Raw genomic sequence first — 19,093 nt, forward strand, 5'->3', positions numbered from 1 at the left:
CCCCATGGACTGTAGCCAGCCAGGCTCCTCTGTCCATGGGATTTTCCAGGCAAGAATACTGCAGTGGGTTGCCATTTCCTACTCCAGGAGACCTTCCTGGCTCAGGGATCAAACCTGAGTCTCGTGCATTGGCACACGGATTCTTTATCTCTGAGCCACCAGGGATTCCCTTAATGTCTCCTTAGCACTCCCTAATCTCTCTTTTAACAAAGAACCTAGCTTGAATGCAACAACTTGCAATGCGACCGTTTCACTTCTGTTGAATTTACTTTTGCAGTTGCCCTTCTATCTGAGGTCAACGATACTGGTTGTATGGGGATGACATAAGGTCTTCTAGCAAACTGCAATGCAGCTTAGACTCTATGTTGCTGGGAAAAAAGTCAAGCAAGTGGACATCTAGGTTGTATGCAGAACTGGCTAACATTTTTTTTTCTTTTCTTAAAATTCATTTCTAATTGGAGGATAACTGCTTTACAATGTTGTGTTGGTTTCTGCCGTACATCAGTGTTGAATTTGGCTAAAATCTTGATGCACCAAACTGCTGACATTTGGGAACACGCCTCCTGGGGCACATCTATTCATCTAAAAAGGACTCTGTGGCCATTGTGGGGATGTCTGTCTCCCAGGAGGCACATCTCCCTTGGGAGAGGCTGAAATAATCCTCTGTGTTGAGATACCAAGGAGACTGTTCCCGGCAGTTTGGTTCCTGAGCATGCAGGAATGGCTTGATCAAGGTATTCTCACAGAAAACAACCAGATTTTCAAATCACTTTGTTGAGACTGTAGATGTTCTTGGAGAAGGGGAGTTATTCCTCTTAAAGTGCAGGCCCTCACTGTTTGGAATGTCCATGCTTCTCCCACCTGGGAAGTTAGACATTCATTCCCCTGATAATCACCCATCTGGCTTGTCTGGCCTGCTGAAATCAGATCATGGGGAGAGCGCCCTCCACGCCCAAGAACTGGGCTAAACGCTGGGTCATGGTGACAGGCAGTGGCCAAGACGCCGCCGGGCTCAGGCTCCCTGGGGAGTAGGCTGAGGGGCTCTGGTCACTGCAAGCGACAGGACAGTGGCAATGACAAGAAGCTACGGAAACAGGCCCAGAACCAACATGGCTGCGTCAGGGCACAGAGAACAGGACAGAACGAGAGAGAGGGAGAAAGAGAGAGAGAGAGAGAGGCACTTTACCGTGTGCTGCTCCTGGTGAGGTGGCGTCGGAGGGAGAGACAGGTCGTAAGCGGCCTCAGAAGAAAGAACACGGGACACGCACATACACGCACGCACACCCGAGCGCGCCCTTGCCCGGCCCGGGCACCAGGAGGGGCCGCCTCAGGCCATGGCTCCGGATGGTGTCCATCCTTCCATCTGGAAGACCTCCATTCCGACCCCTGCCCTTGGCAGGCTGCCGGCACTGCCAAACAGCACCGAGGAAGCCAAATTTTCAAGTCGCAGGACAGCCAGAAAGTTATCAACTACCGAAGGCAAATCTGCCACTAAAGGTCACTGCCAAGAGCTGGAGAAAAAAACCCTTTTCTCCAGGGTTTCTGGGACCGGAAGACTTTAGAATGTCTTTTTTTTTTTCCCTCCCCGGCCACTCTGTGCTGCATGTGGGATCTTAGTTCCCCAATCAGGGACCGAACCTGCAGCTCTATAGCTGCATTGGAAGCGTGGAGTCTTAACCATTGGACTGCCAAGAAGTCCTTTAAAATGTCTTGCAGGGGATGAGCTTTGGAGCTGGGGAGACCTGGGTTTGAATCCCAGCACTGCCTTTAATTTTTTGTGTGTTTGTTTTTGAACTAATTTTCTAATAGATTTCAGCTGGGATGAATGGGCGCTTGATGAGTATTGGAATAAAGCAAACAGATAAACAGGAAATACCTATTCACACAGCAAGAGGAAAGAATCCAGCTGCTTTGAGTCGCCCTTAATTCATCCTCATCTCTGAAACAGCCCTTGGGGATGCTGAGGTTTGATACACATTTATGGCCCTGACTTTACCCCCTAAGTTATGAAGAAGAGAGAAGGCCGCTAGGAGTTCCAATTCGGGATGAAATTAAGGGGAGACTCTCAAGAGTCTTTTGGGAAAACATGGGCCTGAGGAAACCTCTCTGCATCTGGCAGTGGCCCCTTGCACAACTCATCTTTGGAATCAGGGCTCAGTCTTATTACGACCCTCCAATCATGACTGGAGATCAAGGTGTGATAAACTTGACTGCCATTATTAATAGAACTGTGCAACTGCCGAACAGATACTCTTCAGAATTTCCCACCTGCCCCCCCTCTTTTGAAATTAGTGATATTTCTAAAAAATATAATGGTTTAATGCCTACAAATATTCCCACTGGATTCTTCCTCCTCCTGCTACCTTATCATGATACCTCAGTGGTTCTCAAAGCTTAATGTATCTAGGAATTAGTGCATAGGCAGAATGCTATACATTCTCCTTTTTGGATTATTGAGGAAGGTTTTCTCAAATTAATTTTTTAACTTTTAAAAACATTAATCCATGGCTTGTGGGATTATAGTTCCCATGCCCCCTGCAGTGGAAGCTTGGAATCTTAACCACTGGACTATCAGGGAAGTCCCTGGAGAAATGTTTCAACAACAGTGATTTCTGCTCAACCTGATGGATGACATAAGGTATAATACGGGAGTCTTCTGAATGTCACTGCATCTGCTTGTGGGAGGGTGGTACTATTACACCCATTTTCCAGATGAGGCAGCTGAGACTTAGAGAGGGAAAGTGACTTATCCAGGGTCACACAGCCAGCAAGTGACAGACTGAGCTTCAAACCCAGGTTTGTGTATCTTGCACTCTAATCTTCTATTTCTTTCCATTTCATTATACACACACAAAAGAATACCTTCAAAGGTAGGGCCTGTTTTGAGGAGGAGAATAAAAAAAATGGCTTCCTCCTTTGGCTTCCTTGCAGTTGGGCTCCTGAGCATGCAGGAGTGGCTTGACCCAGGTGCTCTGCTGGCCGTGCTGGCCTGCTTTGCTGGAGGAGTGGCAGCGCCAGATGGACTCTTGGCAGCGAGGGCAGGACCACGATCCCCCAGCTGCTGAGAAGTGTCAGCTGGCCACCCCAATGCATGGGCACAGAGCATGATGTCACGTGTGGTGACTCATGAAATGGTGTGTTAATGGTGGTCGCATGGACACGGCACACAGTCAGTGGATGGAGCAGGACACACACACACACACACACACGGATATTTAGGGGAGGTGCAGGAGGGGTAGAAACCAACACGAGAGCTTCGACACATCCTTTGGAAGACCACAGGGATCACGTTCCCATATCCCAGACGGGGCCGCAATCACAGCACTGCAGGATCCTTGCCTCCACCCCAACAGGCCAGAACAGCACGATTCCTTTCCACAAAGAAGGGAATAGTCTCATGCCCTCTTCCCCTGGACTTCTAGGCCTTGCTGGAGACTCGAGGAACCCAGCCAGGCCAGGCTGTCAGGTCTCATCCTCCTGATTTGTGAAAGCGTCCACATTCAGGGCTGAGAGTTGGGCGGCAACCTTGAATCTGACAGTTGAATTCAACCTTAGTGATCCTGCCTGCGTGCTTAGTCGCTCAGTCACGTCCAACTCTTTGCGAACCCACAAACTGTAGCCTGCCAGGCTCCTCTGTCCGTGGGATTCTCCAGGCAAGAATGCTGGAGAGGGTTGCCATCTCCTCCTCCAGGGCATCTTCCCAACCCAGGGATTGAACCTGTGTCTCCTGAGGCTCCTGCACTGCAGGCGGATTCTCAACCACTGGGCCATTAAGCCCTCAGTGATCTTGCTAGACTCATCTCCCCCCACAATCTCTCTGGGCTTCAGTTTCCTCATGTACAAAAAGGGAATAATAGAAATTCTTGCATGGGGCTGTAAAGATTAAGTAAATGGAGGCTGTTACTGTCATTATTACCCGGCCAAGTGTCTCAAATTTATGGGGAAACCGAGGCACAGAGAGGTTTAGGGACTTGCACATCTAGAGAGAAACCAAACAGGCTTGCAGGAACCTTGTTTAAAAACAATCAGGTTTATTTCGTACTTGCTGGGGGACCTCAGCCTTGTCTATGAGGAAACAGGGACACAGGACAGAAAACGTGAATTAAAAGAACAGAAAGAAGGAAGCAAAGGACTCTGGGATTGGGCACTCAAGTGGAGGCTTTCAGAGCATCCCTTGCTGCTGCTGCTACTGCTAAGTCGCTTCAGTCATGTCCAACTCTGTGTGACCCCATAGACGGCAGCCCACCAGGCTTCCCTGCCCCTGGGATTCTCCAGGCAAGAACACTGGAGTGGGTTGCCATTTCCTTCTCCAATGCATGAAAGTGAAAAGTGAAAGTGAAGTTGCTCAGTCGTGTCCAACTCTTAGCAATCCCATGGACTGCAGCCTACCAGGCTCCTCTGTCCATGGGAGTTTCCGGGCAAGAATACTGGAGTGGGTTGCCAGTGCCTTCTCCGCAGAGCATCCCTTACTCCTGCCAATATGACATCCATCTGGTAACAAGGAAAGGCCTCGTAGGGCAAGAGACCTCAGGTAAGAGAGGCCAGGAACCTGAAGCCAAAGGGAGGACTCTGAAACTTTTCTGGGGAAAAGAATAGCAGCTTGAGGGCTCCTTCTCTGGTGGAATGGCCTCAGGCATGCACGAGTTGCTAGATCAAGGCACTCCACCAGCTGTGCCTGGCCTGTAGCCCTGCCCTGGAGGGGGAGTGGCAGGACCAGATGGACTCTTGGCAGTGAGACAGGGAGGGTGTGGCAGGGGTGGGGTCTCAGAGCCTACCTATTCCATCCCCAGGACCATCACATAAAGGTGCTCCCCGGGTTGTCAGCCCTTCTAAAACCCCAAGAACATCCCTAACACTCATCAGGATCCCACTGGCAAAACTGTACACACCCCAGTTCCTGCAAGACATATAAGTTCACTGAGACTCACAGGGATGACCTGAAATCCCTTTCCAGACCCTTTCCTCAAATAGGAATTTAAAAAACAATTTGAAACAGGGATTTTCAAGGGCACGGACTGGCTGGCTTTATGCCTGTAGCAACTTCATAAAACCGGTTTCAAAGGTTGACTCTGCAAACATGCTGCCAGATTTCTGTGAGCTGTAGGCTCATTTTGAATGCCCTTGTAGAACTTTATATTTAAAGGGAAAACTCAAAAAATTAAAAACACAAAATCAGCTCCCTGTGGCAGATTCTTTTGCAAACACAAAGAATCCTTTTGCTGATTGATTCTGGGTGGAAAAATAATTTTGTTTTTTGCAGATTAGGCTTGCTTCAAATTGAGTCTAATTGTAGCTTCAGGGAAACTAGGCCCATTATGGCAAAATTCTATGACTGAGAGGCTTGTTTCCCAAACTGTGAGGTCAAATGGGGGATGGAGGTGGGACAGGGCAATGGTGGGGGCCCCCTCTTTGGCAATGAAACTTGTTGGCTCCCACAGAGGTCTGGAAGGAAAGTTCCAAGGATGAACTGATGGGTAGCAGACACTACTTCTATGGTACTACACCTAGGGGTGTAAAACAGAGGGTGAAACCCACTGCCCAGGCCAGGCCACAGCGGGCAAAGTAGGGGGGCTGTGTGTGGAGATGGACGTGGTCTCTTCCTGAGCCCTGGGGGACTTGGGAGCTGCTGGGCAGATGTCATCCTGGAGGGCTGGAGGATGTGTGGGAGGGGGTGCCTCCTGCACATGCCTTCCCTGGTCCTTGAGACCACCCCAGGTTGGAACATGGTGGGGACTGGGTCTTTTGATGCCAGAGTGAATGGTGGAGTGCTTGCCTTCTCCAGGCCATGTGGCCCAGGTTAGGCAGAAGGTCAAGGCAAGGGAGAGGATGGAAGGGAGAAAAAGAGATGGGAGGAGAAGGAGAGGGAGAGGGAAGAAAGGATGGGGGAGGTTAGGGAGGGGGAGGGGAGGGGAAGAAGGGAGGGGGAGGGGAGGGGAAGAAGGGAGGGGGAGGGGAGGGGAAGAAGGGAGGGGGGAGGGGAGGGGAAGAAGGGAGGGGGGAGGGGTAGTGGAGGCAGGGGCTGAGGGGAGAGAGAGAGAGAGAGCGGGCAGAAGAGGGAGTCAGAGAGAGAGCAGGAGAGAGAAAAGGGGCAAAGAGAAAGACGGAGAAAGACAGCAACAGGGCCAAGGGAGGGAAGGGGATCCTAGAGGGGTTCACCCCAGGCTTTTCAGAATTGAAACTTTCTCAGAGCTAGCATGATTCCTAACTGATTCCTCCTTGTAGGAGTCGCTCAAATAACTGATGGATGGAGGGAGAAGCATATTTAATTACATTCTCATACCCACAGTGTAGTGCCTTTTAAAATCTTTTTTGGGGGGAAGAAGTTTGTGCTCACTTGATAAGAAACCAATTGTACCTTGAATTTTTTTTTTTCGGTCATTTTTATTAATCAGCATTCTGTGAAATTTCTATGTTAAATCCTGTATTCACTTAACTATTGAGGTTCAGTGTTTCTTCCTGACTTGTAGCTGCTTTTTATATATGAAGGCCATGGATGCCCTGTTTTATTTATGGCAATCTTTCCCCTCTAATTTGCTGTGCACTTCACTTGGATTATTATTACTATTAAATCTACAAGACATCTGAATAATAATGTAGCCAAATACTCAAATACTTAAAAAAAGTGGGAGAGAGAGAAGAAGGGGGAGAGGAGGGAGGGAGGAATAAAAGAGAGAGAAAAGGAGAGAGGGTAGAAGGAGAGTGGACCAAAAGAGGAGGAGAAAGTAGACGATAAAGAGAAGGAGGCGGAAAGTCTGGCTGGAGTCAGAACTACATTCCGCCTCCTGACTTTCATGGTACATCTCCACCAGCTCAGAGGTGTTCAGAAACTGGAGAGTTCTAGCTCTTCTGACACAACCTGACCTCATTGTGTTCCCAAGAGTGGCCCACTTTAGCCCTTAAATTGGAAATGGGCCACCACGCTGGCCTCCTGACAAACCAAGTCCTCGCTGTGTGGTCGGGGGGCCATTCAAGGACTCCTCCAGGTCTGCTGAGAGGGGGCCAGGAGGCAGGGGCACAGAGGAAGCCCCTGACTTCTCATTATGTGGGTGAGGTGGGTCTGAGTCCTTCTGAGACTCCTTTTTAGGAACGATCCACTGTGACTGGGCACAGACAAGGTCTGTAAAAAGACTTGTTTCTGGATTAGGATCTGATTAGGTTTTTTGACCCCAAACATCTACGACTTGAGGAATGTACTGCTAAGTTTGCTACCAGGGCCCTAAGAGCTAATGGCTACTCAGTCCTTAGATGCCATCTTGGAATTGCCACCCAGAATGTGGGCACCATCTTGGAATGGCTACTAAGCCTTTGGGTGCCATCTTGGAATGACTGCCCAGAACTCAACTGCCACTTTGACATGGTTGCCCAGAATCTAGGCACCATCTTGGAATGGCTTCTCAGCCCCTTGGGTGCTATTTTGGAATGGCTGCCCACAACTCGGGTGCCATCTTGGAGTGGCCTGATGAGACATGACCTTTCAGAGTGTCCTAGGACTGACAGGAGAAGTTCAAGACACACGAGGGGAGTCATCAGGTCTAGAATTACAGGGCCTGCAGGCATAGGGTGGGGGTCCAAATTCTCATGCACATTCATTTCCTGATTGTCTTTTTAGGGGCTCCCCAAAGAGACAGCGGAGCTTGTAGAGCAGAAGGAAAATGAGATGTCCTGGTGGGGCTAGTCTACAGAAAGCAGCACAGCAAGGGGTTGGTGGCATGGCTGTGTGAGGAGGTAGAAGGTGGGGGTTCTTTTCCTTCTTCCTCCATGGTGGCCATCATGCAGAAGCCAATCGAAGCTCTTCCTGGTAGCATGCGGATGCCTCCCGCCACCCCAGAGCCCCCTTTTCCCATCTCTACACCTCGAGAACATGTCCCCTGATCCAGTGGGTTGGGAGTGGAGGGACAAAGTGGTAAGTGAAGTCCTCAGGAGGAGACTTACGTGAAGGCAAAGGCCACCAGGGCCCCACTGACCACTATGAAGTCGAGAATGTTCCAGAGGTCACGGAAGTAGGCACCCTGGTGCAGCACGAGCCCCAGGTCGATCATCTGAGGAGGAAGAGACAGTGCTCTGATCCCTCATCCCCACCCTGGGGAGAAGTATCTACCCTTTTAGGCTTGATGGAGGGTCCACAGGAGGAAGCATGGTAGCCAATGGGACCACCTCATCCTGAGGGGATGGGTCAGAGGCCAGGGGACCTGGGGGAGGAGTGAGAAGCCCCCGCTCAAGGCCACTTCCCACCTTGGGAAAGGTAGTTCTGACTTGCTGGTTCTTAGGTCAAAACCTCAGGGTCCCCCTGCCTCCTCACCTCACATCAGATCCATCAGCAAACCTCATTGGTTCTACTTTCCAAACGTTCCAAGAATCTGCCCACTTTTTACCACCTTCTCTGCCACCACCCTGACTGGTTCCCATCATCTCCTGCCTGGACCAGAGCAATCATCTGCTCCCAGTTCTCTTGGATCCCCTACTCTCCCCCTCCCACCCTGCTCCTCTTTCCAAGTCTGACCTCCCACAGAGGCTAGAGGGTGCCTGTGAACATCCGAGTCGTCATGTCCCTCTGCTCGGACCTTTCCATGGCTCCCACCTCACTCGGGATAAAAGCCCCAGACTGTCCTGTGGCCCCCATGTTCCTGCTTGATTCGTCCCAGTCACCTCTGCTCTCATCTCCCTGCTCTGCTTTCCCCACTCTCCTCTCTCACTTTCAGCCACATCAACTTCCTCGCTGCTCCTCAAACACACCAAGCATTTCCAATCTCCGGGGTGAGCCTCTTGCACCAAGGTGGCATTCTTGAGAGTGCAGAATCCTGTGGAGCCCTGGCACTCACCTTGATCACCATCTCAAAGGTAAAGACGCCTGTAAAAACGTAGTCAAAATATCGCAGCACCTGCAGGGGATAAAAGCAAGGGGGCAGAGGATCATTGGCTTGCTCCAGCAGAGCCCCCGTGAACCTAGCCATGGCCCACTGGGGTATGTGGCCTCTAGCAAGGTCCCCAAGGAACAGAGTCTCCACCCACATGAGAAAATGCGGCAGCCATGTACAGAGGGGCAGGTCCTGCACTGCACAAGGGCCCCTCCCACCCTGTCTGCGAGCAGATTTGTATGTTGTGAATGAAACTGTCCAGCAGATGGCAGCAAAGTCCTAGCAAAATCATTGTTAAGGCTAGTTTGCTTACCAATGGGAAGGGTGCCTTTTTTTACTTGCCCAAAGCCCTAGATGGACTAGAGGTGGCCTCAGGGAAGTTCAGGCAAGACTCTTACCTCTTCTGGCAACAAGTCTGATCCCCCAGTGTCTCTGACCTTCTGGTCTCCTGGGTGAACAACTGTTCCCGCACAGAGTTTCCTAAACATGATTAGCCTCCAGGCTGGGGACCGACCTCACTGCGGCATCCGTTTCCTTCCAAGTACGCAGCCATACCCTCATCAGAGTGGGTTGATTCTCCCTCTCCACGCTAACTTACACAAGACCAAGTACTAGCGGTTTCTGGACGGGCAATGTCTTGCACTCTGGCCTCTTTCCTGGCCATGCCATAGCACATCCCTTGTGTGACCTTGGCGTGAGGATGTTGAGTGGCATGAGGAATGCTGGCAAAGTGCCCAGCACGCGGTAACCCCAGAGGCTGACCTCAGATCTGGCTTGTAGTGAGGGCTGTTAATTACTGAGCAGGCCACCAGAGGGCGCCTGTGAGCCCACAAGTCAGATCACTGCCCCCTTCTCTGCTCAAGAACCCTCTATGGCTCCCACCTTACTCAGGGTGAAAGCCAAAGTCCTCTGTGACCCCCAAGGCCCTGGACAATCTGTTTGGCCACCTCCCTTCCCTCACCTTGTCCCACTCTCCTCTGGCACTCTGCTTCTGCCACCCTGGATATTCTTACCTCAGGGCCTTTGTACAGGTTTGTTGGCCTGGAATACTCTTCCCCATGTTCCACCTGATATTCTCTCTCTCCTCCTTTATGGCTTGGCTCAAATATCACATTCCTGACTGCCTGTTTAAAATTCCATTTTCCTAAAGCTTGCAATCTTCCTTACCGTGTCTACCCCTTTCCCCAAATCCCTCACCCCTGGCACTTATCACTTCCTGGAAAACTATTTGTCATAGTTTAATAACATCACTGTCCATCTCCCCCACCTGAACGTCACCCTCATGGGGGCAGGGATGTCTGTCTGTTCCTGTGCTATCTCCAGCTTATAGCACAGGGCCAGGTATACAGTAGATACTCAAGAAATGCTTGCTGACTGAATGCACAAGGCTGGGGTGGCACTGGGTCCTGCAGGAGCTGGGCTCTGCGATCTGTGTGGTCACAGCTCACATTCTCATCATGTGTGGTGCTTGGAGGGCCCTCCGAGACCAGAGTGGCCAGGATAGCTGACTTCCTGGGATGGGTGGCAGGTGCAAGGGCTTGGAAGGTTCTGGAAAGGCTGAGGGGGTGGTGGTGGGAGAGCATTTGAGGTGTACCAGGCAATTGAAACAACACACATAAAGGTCTGGTGCTCTGCAAGCTCTGGGAGTGCAGGGACTATCGTACACCCTGTCGATCCTTGATGTTTAGCTCAGCACCTGGCACGTGGTAGTTGCTTATTAAATAATTACTAAATAAAGCAATGAATGGAAAGAAAGGTAGGCCAGGCGGTCAGGTGAATCAAATTCTGGAGAACTTAATAAATGGAGCAGGAGGAAATCAAAAGGCCAATAAATTAGGTTCAACCATATCTAATATGTATATCCTTGCGACTTCTACAAATGGCAATTTTCTGTGACTCAGTGGAATCCAAAATTCTCAGTCTCATTTATCATAGGGAAATACAAATAAAAATCCTGATGAGATTCCAGACCTACCAGGTTGGCTAAATGAAAGAACCCACAGCACAAGTGTTGGCAAGACTGTGGAGCAGGGAAAGCCTTGTTGGACGTTGCTGGTGTGTGTCACTGTATCACTCGGTAAACATTCTGGCTGCAAATTTGGGGCTGACCATAAGCAAATTCTATGATCCAGAAACTCAATTTCTGGTTTTATACCCTGGAGAGAGTCAAGCCCAGGGGCCCCATGTCAGGAGTAGGGGATATGGTAACAGCGTTCTAAACTGCAGACAATCCAAATACACGTCAACCAGAAGATGGAAGAAGAAATTATGCCACAGAGTGAATATTACACAGCAATGGAAAAGAATGACTGTCACCACCCAAGAAAATAAGAACTCATCTCAAGGGTGAGTGGCAGAAGAGATGCACAGAAGTATTCCATCTGTTCAGTGTTAGAAGTAGGAAGAAATAAATTCTAGTGTTTAAAGATGCACGTGTAGCTGGGAAAATGAGAGGAGCTAAGAAATGCTCTTTCCAGAAGTGAGGGTTCGGATACCTCTAGGGTAGGGCTTTTTACATGCTGTTGACAATAGGGGTCAGATTCTTCTCTGTGGTGGGGCTGCCCTGTGTGCCGCAGGGTGGTGAACACTGTCCCTGATCCCTACCCTCCTGTGCTACTAGCCACACCCCTGCCTGCTCCAACTCATGACACCTGAACGTGTCTGAGACCTTGTTCCTGCTTGTGAACCCAGCTTCACAGGGAAGGACGAATCGAAGAGGTGCCTGTGGTTGAGGTCTGTTTTGTTCAATTAATACTTCTTGCCTTGGGTGGTGCTTACATGGGTGTGTGCAATTTAAAATCCTTGATAAATGAATGGATTGTATGTGTTCATTTTTCTGAGGCCTGTTCCAGACCAGCTAATGAACAGAACTTGGGGAGGGGTCCCAGGGTGTCAGTTGCCAATAAGGGGCCACCATGCACTTAAAGAGGGGAGGGCTTTAAAAATTTTTTTTTGGCTGATGCCACCGGGCGTGTGGGATCTTAGTTCTCCAGAGATCAAATCCACACCCCCTGCAATGGAAGTGTGGAATCTTATCCCCTGGACCACCAGGGAAGCCCGGAAGAGGCGGGGGGGCTTTGGGGAGAGATGCTTCAACTAGGAGATGGAGTGATGGGGCAGGGGTGGGGGAGCCAGAACTTTGCAAATGCTCCACAGGGGCTGCTCCTAGCCCTGCCAGGGTTCTCTTCAGCCCCAGGAGCTCAGGGGTTCCCCGGGACCCCCCATGCCTATGCTCTCCCTGCCAGAGATGAAGCCTGCTCCAGTCTCCTAGAGTCGACAGGGGGTTTGCTGACCTCTCTCGGGATGCCCCCTCCCCGAGCCTGGCTCCATGGGTCCTGGGGGATGGAGGAAGTGGGCAGCAAGAGATAACAGAGTGCAGCCTCAGCCCTGCCCTGGTATCAGGTTCCTCTGGGGGCCTTGTTCTAATTATTTCCTTCCATCTCCCCTATCAGGTCCCCAAGGGGCTTGCCAGGCCAGTGAAGGCAGGGAAAGTGCAAAGTAAGCTGCAGACGGGCTTGATTTATGGGACTTGCCAGCCTCGCCAAGGCTCCTAACCTACTTAGCGAGGGCGGCAGGCCAGGCTCCCAGTGGAAAATGGTTCCTGTGTGTGGGGGGTGATGGGGGTAGAGAAAGGAGCTGGGGAAGGTGGTACAGCCATCAGTCCAGCCGCTGTCACCTCCTGGACTGCTGGTGCCTTGGTTTCCCCTCTCAACCTCACTCATTTCTGCTCGGCAGGACGCGAGCGGGGACATGCACACAGTAAATGCTTGATAAACAGTGACAGCTGAGGGAAGCATTGGGAGATCTAGGGTGGGCAGAATTGGAATTCTGCTGTGTGACTCCAGGCAGGTCACTTAACCTCTCTGAGCCTCAGTTTCTTCATCTGTCCAATGGGGCTACCCCTAGCATCTGGGGTTGCGCCTGAAACACTGCAAGTGCTCAGTGAACAGGGGCTGTTAGCAGACCCTGGGGCCCCCAAAGGAGAGTTTTTTAGCTCTCTTAGCCCGCTAAAATCTCAAAGTTTAGGCTGTGCCTGACTAAAAGTTTAGGTTGTGACTGAGTCACAGGGCTTCCCTGGTGGCTCAGATGGTAAAGAACCCGCCTGCAATGCAGGAAACCTGGATTCGATCCCTGGTTCAGGAAGATCCCCGGGAGAAGGGACTGGCACCCCACTCCAGTATTCTTGCCTGGAGAATCCCATGAACAGAGGAACCTGGCAGGCTACAGTCCGTGGGGTTGCAGAGAGTTGGACACCTCTGAGAGACTAACACTTCCACTTTTTTTGAGTCAAAACAATCCTTTCTTTCAAAACTCCAAGTCAGAATGAAAAAGTCTGTTTGGTGAGGCCTGGCTGCACAGGGGATACCGCTGGAGCACCCTCTGCCTTCAGACTCTCCTACATCCCACATAGAGCTTATGCCCTTCCACAGCCTGCAGCCTCACTCTCCTCACCAGAGATTCCAGCAATTTTCAGCCCCAGCCACTCTTGGGCCATCTCTTCCCCACCAGGCACACAGAACCACTGTCTCAAGGAACATCTTTCATCAAGACCAGAATCAGAGCCTCCCCTCCCCACCAGTGGCCACGGGGGCTGTGGCTAGGGGTGACCCTAACATTCCTTCCACCCCAGCTATCAGCTTTTCATGAGGCAGGAGAAAGGGACAGAGGAGCTGGGCTGGGAAGGAGCCTGCTGGGGGAGACTCACATTGTTTCGTGGTGCGTTGGGCTGAACAGGATCCTCGGCCGCCAGGGCGATGCTGCTCATGGCGATGACCATAAGAATGCACATCTCAAAGTAGCGCAGGTTCAGGATGTAATGGCACAGGCGGCGAAGGCTGTTGAGGACAGGTAGACATGCAGAGGTCCACTCAGACAACAGCTCTTGAGCCCTTTTGTTTTGTCATCTCCTTATATCACTTACCACTATCTGGGATCTCTAACTCCCACGGTCCCACAACCAACAGAGTATCAAGCTTCTACCCCTGGGGGCCCTCTTGGGTCAGGGGAGCCCTCCACAGGGAAAGATAATTCCCACCTCTGTTTATAAGTTCCTATCACTTCCAAACCACCTTCCTGGAACACCTTAACTCACAGACTGAGTTGAATACTGTCCTTGAATCTGTAGGAGATAAAAAAGCTTTCTATGCATAAAATGTCATATAGTCAAACCAAACTGGGAAATTCTGGGTTAAGTAGATTTCTCTTTTTTTTTTTTAATTAGTTGAGTGACCTTAGGCAAGTTATTGTACCTCAGTGTCCTCATTAGTGAAATAACCATAATAATTGTGTCTAACTAATAAGAATGTGAGGATCAAAAGAGTTAATATATGCCTGGTACATGGTAGGGGCTCCAAAAAGTTAGTTACTTAAATTATGAATTGCAGACCTTATCAGTGCCTTTAATACACTAATGAGACAATAATGAGATAATTAACTTAAGTGGATTAATAATGATAAAAATATCATGAGATTGTATGAATGGCTGCAGGGCTGAGTGGCTAAGAATAGGAATGTTGGAGTCAGTCTCTCTGGGCTCTCCCACTTGCTTGCTGTTTGACTTTAGGCAGGTGATTTTACCTCTCTGGACCTCAGTTTCTTCATCTGTCAAATGGGGATAAGCAGAGTACCAACCCCTATAGGGTTACTATGAGAAAATTTTTTTTTATTTGTAAAGCATTCAGAACCATGTCTGGTGCTGACTGCCATATAAGAATTTCTTTATTAAAATAGAGAATGGTAACCAAATAAAAAAGTAAACACACAGGCTGAGTCTCCGAGAGGCAGGTTAGAGAAAGCCATTTCCCCTGCAGCTATTTGACGTGATTCTTCTTGGTGTCAAGAAGCATTTCAAGAAACACTCTTTGGAAAAATGTAATTCCAAAACAACCTTTGAGCCAGCAAGACATAGGTATGATAAATTTCTCCCCTAAATAATCTGGCCTCCTCAAGGCCCTCCCAAGACAAAGGGCCATGGAACTCAAAGACCATCTACCCAGAATCCAAACCCTCGTGGAGCATAAGTTAGGAGCAGAGCTCAGGAATCAGGGCTGTCCTGTACAGTTGTAAACGTGGTGCACTGTACAAAGCAGCCATTTCCACAGGACACCTCTCACAGCACAGACGGTATAGATTTGGGTATTCATGATAACGCTTTTCTAGCTGATGGCAGGAGGGGGTCTTTTCCAACAAACCAGTTGGAATCAGTTTTTTGAAATAAGTACTTTATGATAAGTTTCTATCTTATATGACTTAAGTAAAGGACATCATTCTTTAATTGCTCAAAAGTTCTCTATGGACTAATGGTCTTAGAGGCGACTCTCCCCCATTACGCTTTGTCTGGGTCTGCCCTCTGGCCTGACTTTCACTGCCCCAGTGGGAGCCCTGGGCCCCCTGCCCTGGCCATGGGCCATACTCACGGGTTGGTCGTAGAGAGGATAAACATGGAGCTGTAGGGGGGCATGGGCTTGGGGCCGTCTTCCCCGGGGTCATCTTCCTCCTCCTCTTTCTTCTCTTCCTCCTTTTTTGGCAGTGGGTCTGGGTTGGCGTTTTTGTTCACTGTTGGGACAAGAAGCAACACAGGGCTCCCTCCGTGGTTTCCCACCTCTGACCTGCCTAGTTCCCAAAGCGGCAATAAGCAGCTGACGCAAAGCATCTACTATGTGCCAGGCACCCTATTATGCCATTGAACCCTCACTTGACCCTGTGAGGTTGATACTTTATGATCCCCACTTTACAGATGAGGAAACTGAGGCACAGAGAGGTGCAGAGACTTGCCTAAGGCCACACGGCTGGGAAGTGGCAAAGCTGTAATTTGAACCTGGGCAACCCGGCCCCAGAAGGCTTGCTCTCAATCACTCTACAGCCTTGAGTTTGCTGTGACCTTTACCGGATATTAATACAGACCTGTCCTCAGGCCCTGATGACCTTCATACTGTCACTTGGAGGCAGGCAGGGTGAGTCCCCAAAGCCCCACTTTGCAGATGGGAATACTGAGCCCCTCCCATAGTCAAAATGCAGGATTCCCCCCATTAACACCCTTCTCCTGACTGAGGTGAGGCACCACCCTCCTGAGCATTGATCCCATAGCCTAGTTGCACTATGGGTTTATGGATAGGCTGAGCCTTACTGAGCCTCAGTTTTTTCATCTGTGAAATGGGCACAGTGACAAGATTTACCTTGTACGACTGTGGCAAGGATTTACAGGGTAAACTTATGGACAGCTCTTGCATAGAACCGGGCTACTGCTATTATCTTAAAAATAATAAACCCAGGGGATAATTTCCAAATTTCCAGTTTGCATAATTTCCAAATTTCTCGGATTATAGTATTACATGTTGGAGGTTTTGGGAAGAGGCAAAAACAGCCAATTCCTCAAGGTCCTAGACCTGCACTGTCCAGCATTTGAAACACGGCTAGTCCAAACTGCAGTATGCAGTGTGAAACATGCTAGATTTTCAAGACTGAGTAGGAGAAAAAGAATGTAAATATATGTAATAATAATGTAAAAAACATTATTGACACATGGAAATGTTAATACTTTGGATATAAATCAATAGCATTTGGGGTTAAATACAATTTATTATTAAAGTTCAGTTCATCTGTTTCTTTTTATTTTTTTAAATTTTTCATCACACCCTGAGGCATGTGGGACCTCAGTTCCCTGACCAGGGATCGAACCCCTGCCTCCTGCATTGGAAGGCAGAGTCTTAACTACTGGACTGGCAGGGAAGTCCCTCTTTTTTATGTTTTAAATCACTTATGTCTTTCTTCCTTCTTCCCCCTCTGCTTCCTCTTTGCCTCCCTTCTCTTTTTTAACATGGCTACTAGAACGTTTAAAATTACAGAGGTGAAAAAAAAAATTACACAGGTGGCCTGCATCACATTTCTTTTGGATGGCGCTGGCCTAGAGAATTATCTCACTCCCCCCAAATTTCCATCAGAGGAATCTGCTGACCTCTCAGATATGGGGGCTTCCTGGCTCCCCTGTGGGAATTTGGGAGGCAGGAAAATTTGCTAACCTGTGGTGTACTTGCCAGGCATCATATCCATACTATCTCATTTAATTCTCCTAGCAGCCCCTGTGGGGGCAGGAACTACGTCTCTACCCATTTTCCAGAGGAAGCAATTGAGGCCAGAGAGGTGGAGTCACTGTCCGGAGTCCCTTAGCTGAGCCTCTGGGGAGGAAGCCCAGGAGGCCGGCTCCCCTGCCCAGGGATGTATGAGACTGGGGTTCGTACCTTGGATGATGGTGTGGTTGAGTGGGGGTGGGCAGGCTGGGGGGATGTCCACCGTGGTGTGGTCAGGTTTCCTGGCAGTCTTAGCTGAGTTGGCCTGGGTGCTGCTGGGGTTGGTGACGATAAGGCTGTTCTCAGGGGTCTTGGGGGGGCCGGGGTTGGACGGGTTCCCCGGGTTGTTGGCTATCCGGCGGCTGACGGCGTTCTGAGGGTTGGTGGCCGTGGTGGTGGGGGCCGGCGTGGGGCCAGGGTCCGTGCTGTTCCCCATCTTGGCTGGGCTCTGGGGCAGGCCGGCGTGGCTGAGGCTGTCGTGGGGACTGGCTGACTCCGCGGTGGCCAGTTTGTTGTTCTTCATGTTGTCGATATCCTCAGCCAGCGGGGGGTCTTGGCGGCCCAGGTCCTGCTGGATTGGCCGCGTGGTCGACAGGTTGGGGCCCGACACGGGGACCCCGGAGCCCTGGTTCTCTCTGCAGCAGGCAGGCCAACAAAAAAGAACCCGTGAGTGAGTTAGAACATAGAGGGGACATGTCTGGATCCTGCCTAAGATTCCACTGGCTGTCGAGGGGCTGTGTTCTGAAATTCTCCTGTGCCTGGTCCATTCTTGTTAGGGATCAAGATGCCATGGGGGGGACTTCCCTGGTGGTCCAGTGGTTAAGGCTCTGTGCTTCCAAAAAAAGAGCTCATTGGGATGTAAGTGCCCACCCTTGCAGGTTTCAGTGTGGTGTTTCTCCTGCCAGAAGGGCTGCTTCATAGGAGATGAGGTTACTCCTTCATGGAGAAATCAGAGTGGAAAAGAACTTTCTGCCAGAGCCTCATCTCTCCAATCCAAACCTTCCTGCTCCTGTCTCTGTGTCTCCCATTAGCTCCTTGGCAGGATAAGGACATACACTGCTTCCAGGGGTGGCTAAAGCAGAGCCATAAATACCACCTCTTTAGTGGTGGAAATGCTGCCTTTTTTTTTGGCCTCATCACGTGGCATGTGGGATCTTAGTTCTCTGACCAGGGATCAAACCCTCAACCCTTACAGTGGAAGTGCTGTCTTAACCACTGGACCACTAGGGAAGTCCCTCCCTCTGACTCTTCTGAAAGGCAACCCCCAATTCTGTACCCCATGCCCTTCATGTCTCCTCCTGAGCTCACACTCACGGAGTACTTGCTGTGTGCCAGACATGACACACGTCAGCTCATCTTCAAAAAAAAATAGGGAGCGGGTAGTACTGTTATCCCCATTTTAAGATGAGGAAACCAAGGCCCAGAGACAGGAAGGGCCCTGCCCCAGGCTACACAGTTAGTTGGTAGCAGACAGAGCTTGGACCCAGACCACATGGCTCCAGCACCCATGCTAACCCCCACCTGACCCTGCAGCTCTCTTACTAAGCTGTCTGAGATCTCCCAGGGGGTCAGCCCACGGTTGCTGAATGCAGGGAAGTCTTTGACACTCTCTGTAACCACCAATAGAGTGGGCCAGCCTCTCTTCTATTTCAACTCACTAACTTCTGGAGCAATCTTATGAGGTCCAAATGGCTACTGTGTCCATTACAGAGATGAGGAAACTGAGGCCCAAAGAAGCTGAGTCAGGTATACTAGAAAATGGTTTTGTCAGGCTATCTCCATCACACAGTCACTCAAGAGACCAGAAATGAGCAAAAGACAGCCCTCAGATTGTATCCATTCATGGAACACGTGGGAGATTAGATGCAATCATAGGAACCAAGGCCCCTGGACAGCATGGGTTTGGTTCTCAAGGCCCAATCTGGAACCCTGAATCTATCTAACACTTAAAAATTTTTAAAAAGTTGGCCTCTGTAAATCAACTATACTTCAATAAAAAATAAAGTAATTATCCCACTGGCTAAACCACCAGTACCATCTTCCTTGTTTTAACTTCGGATTTTAACTTGCAAAAGTCCATGGTGTTTTTAACCAAGCAGAAGAAAGACGAGGTAATTTACTTTTGGGTTTGTGTCTCTGAGGCCTCGGAGAAGGCAATGACATCCCACTCCA

At 50.0% G+C, this 19,093-nt stretch overlaps 1 protein-coding gene across 8 annotated transcripts in view; it reads right to left on the reverse strand.

Moving 5' to 3' along the window:
* Nucleotides 1–19,093, reverse strand: part of CACNA1A (calcium voltage-gated channel subunit alpha1 A) — a 255,543-nt gene that overhangs the window by 56,691 nt on the left and 179,759 nt on the right. For all 8 annotated transcript variants that reach the window (XM_044948208.2, XM_044948206.2, XM_044948210.2 and 5 more), the window contains 5 exons: nt 17,093–17,556; nt 15,272–15,410; nt 13,561–13,690; nt 8,820–8,879; nt 7,933–8,039 (listed from right to left, as the gene is read on the reverse strand). In XM_044948208.2, the coding sequence (XP_044804143.2) occupies nt 7,933–8,039; nt 8,820–8,879; nt 13,561–13,690; nt 15,272–15,410; nt 17,093–17,556 (900 nt within the window). The remainder of the gene's footprint in view (nt 1–7,932; nt 8,040–8,819; nt 8,880–13,560; nt 13,691–15,271; nt 15,411–17,092; nt 17,557–19,093) is intronic.

This window comes from Bubalus bubalis, chromosome 9 (assembly GCF_019923935.1).
Source record: "Bubalus bubalis isolate 160015118507 breed Murrah chromosome 9, NDDB_SH_1, whole genome shotgun sequence".
Taxonomy (NCBI): domain Eukaryota; kingdom Metazoa; phylum Chordata; class Mammalia; order Artiodactyla; family Bovidae; genus Bubalus; species Bubalus bubalis.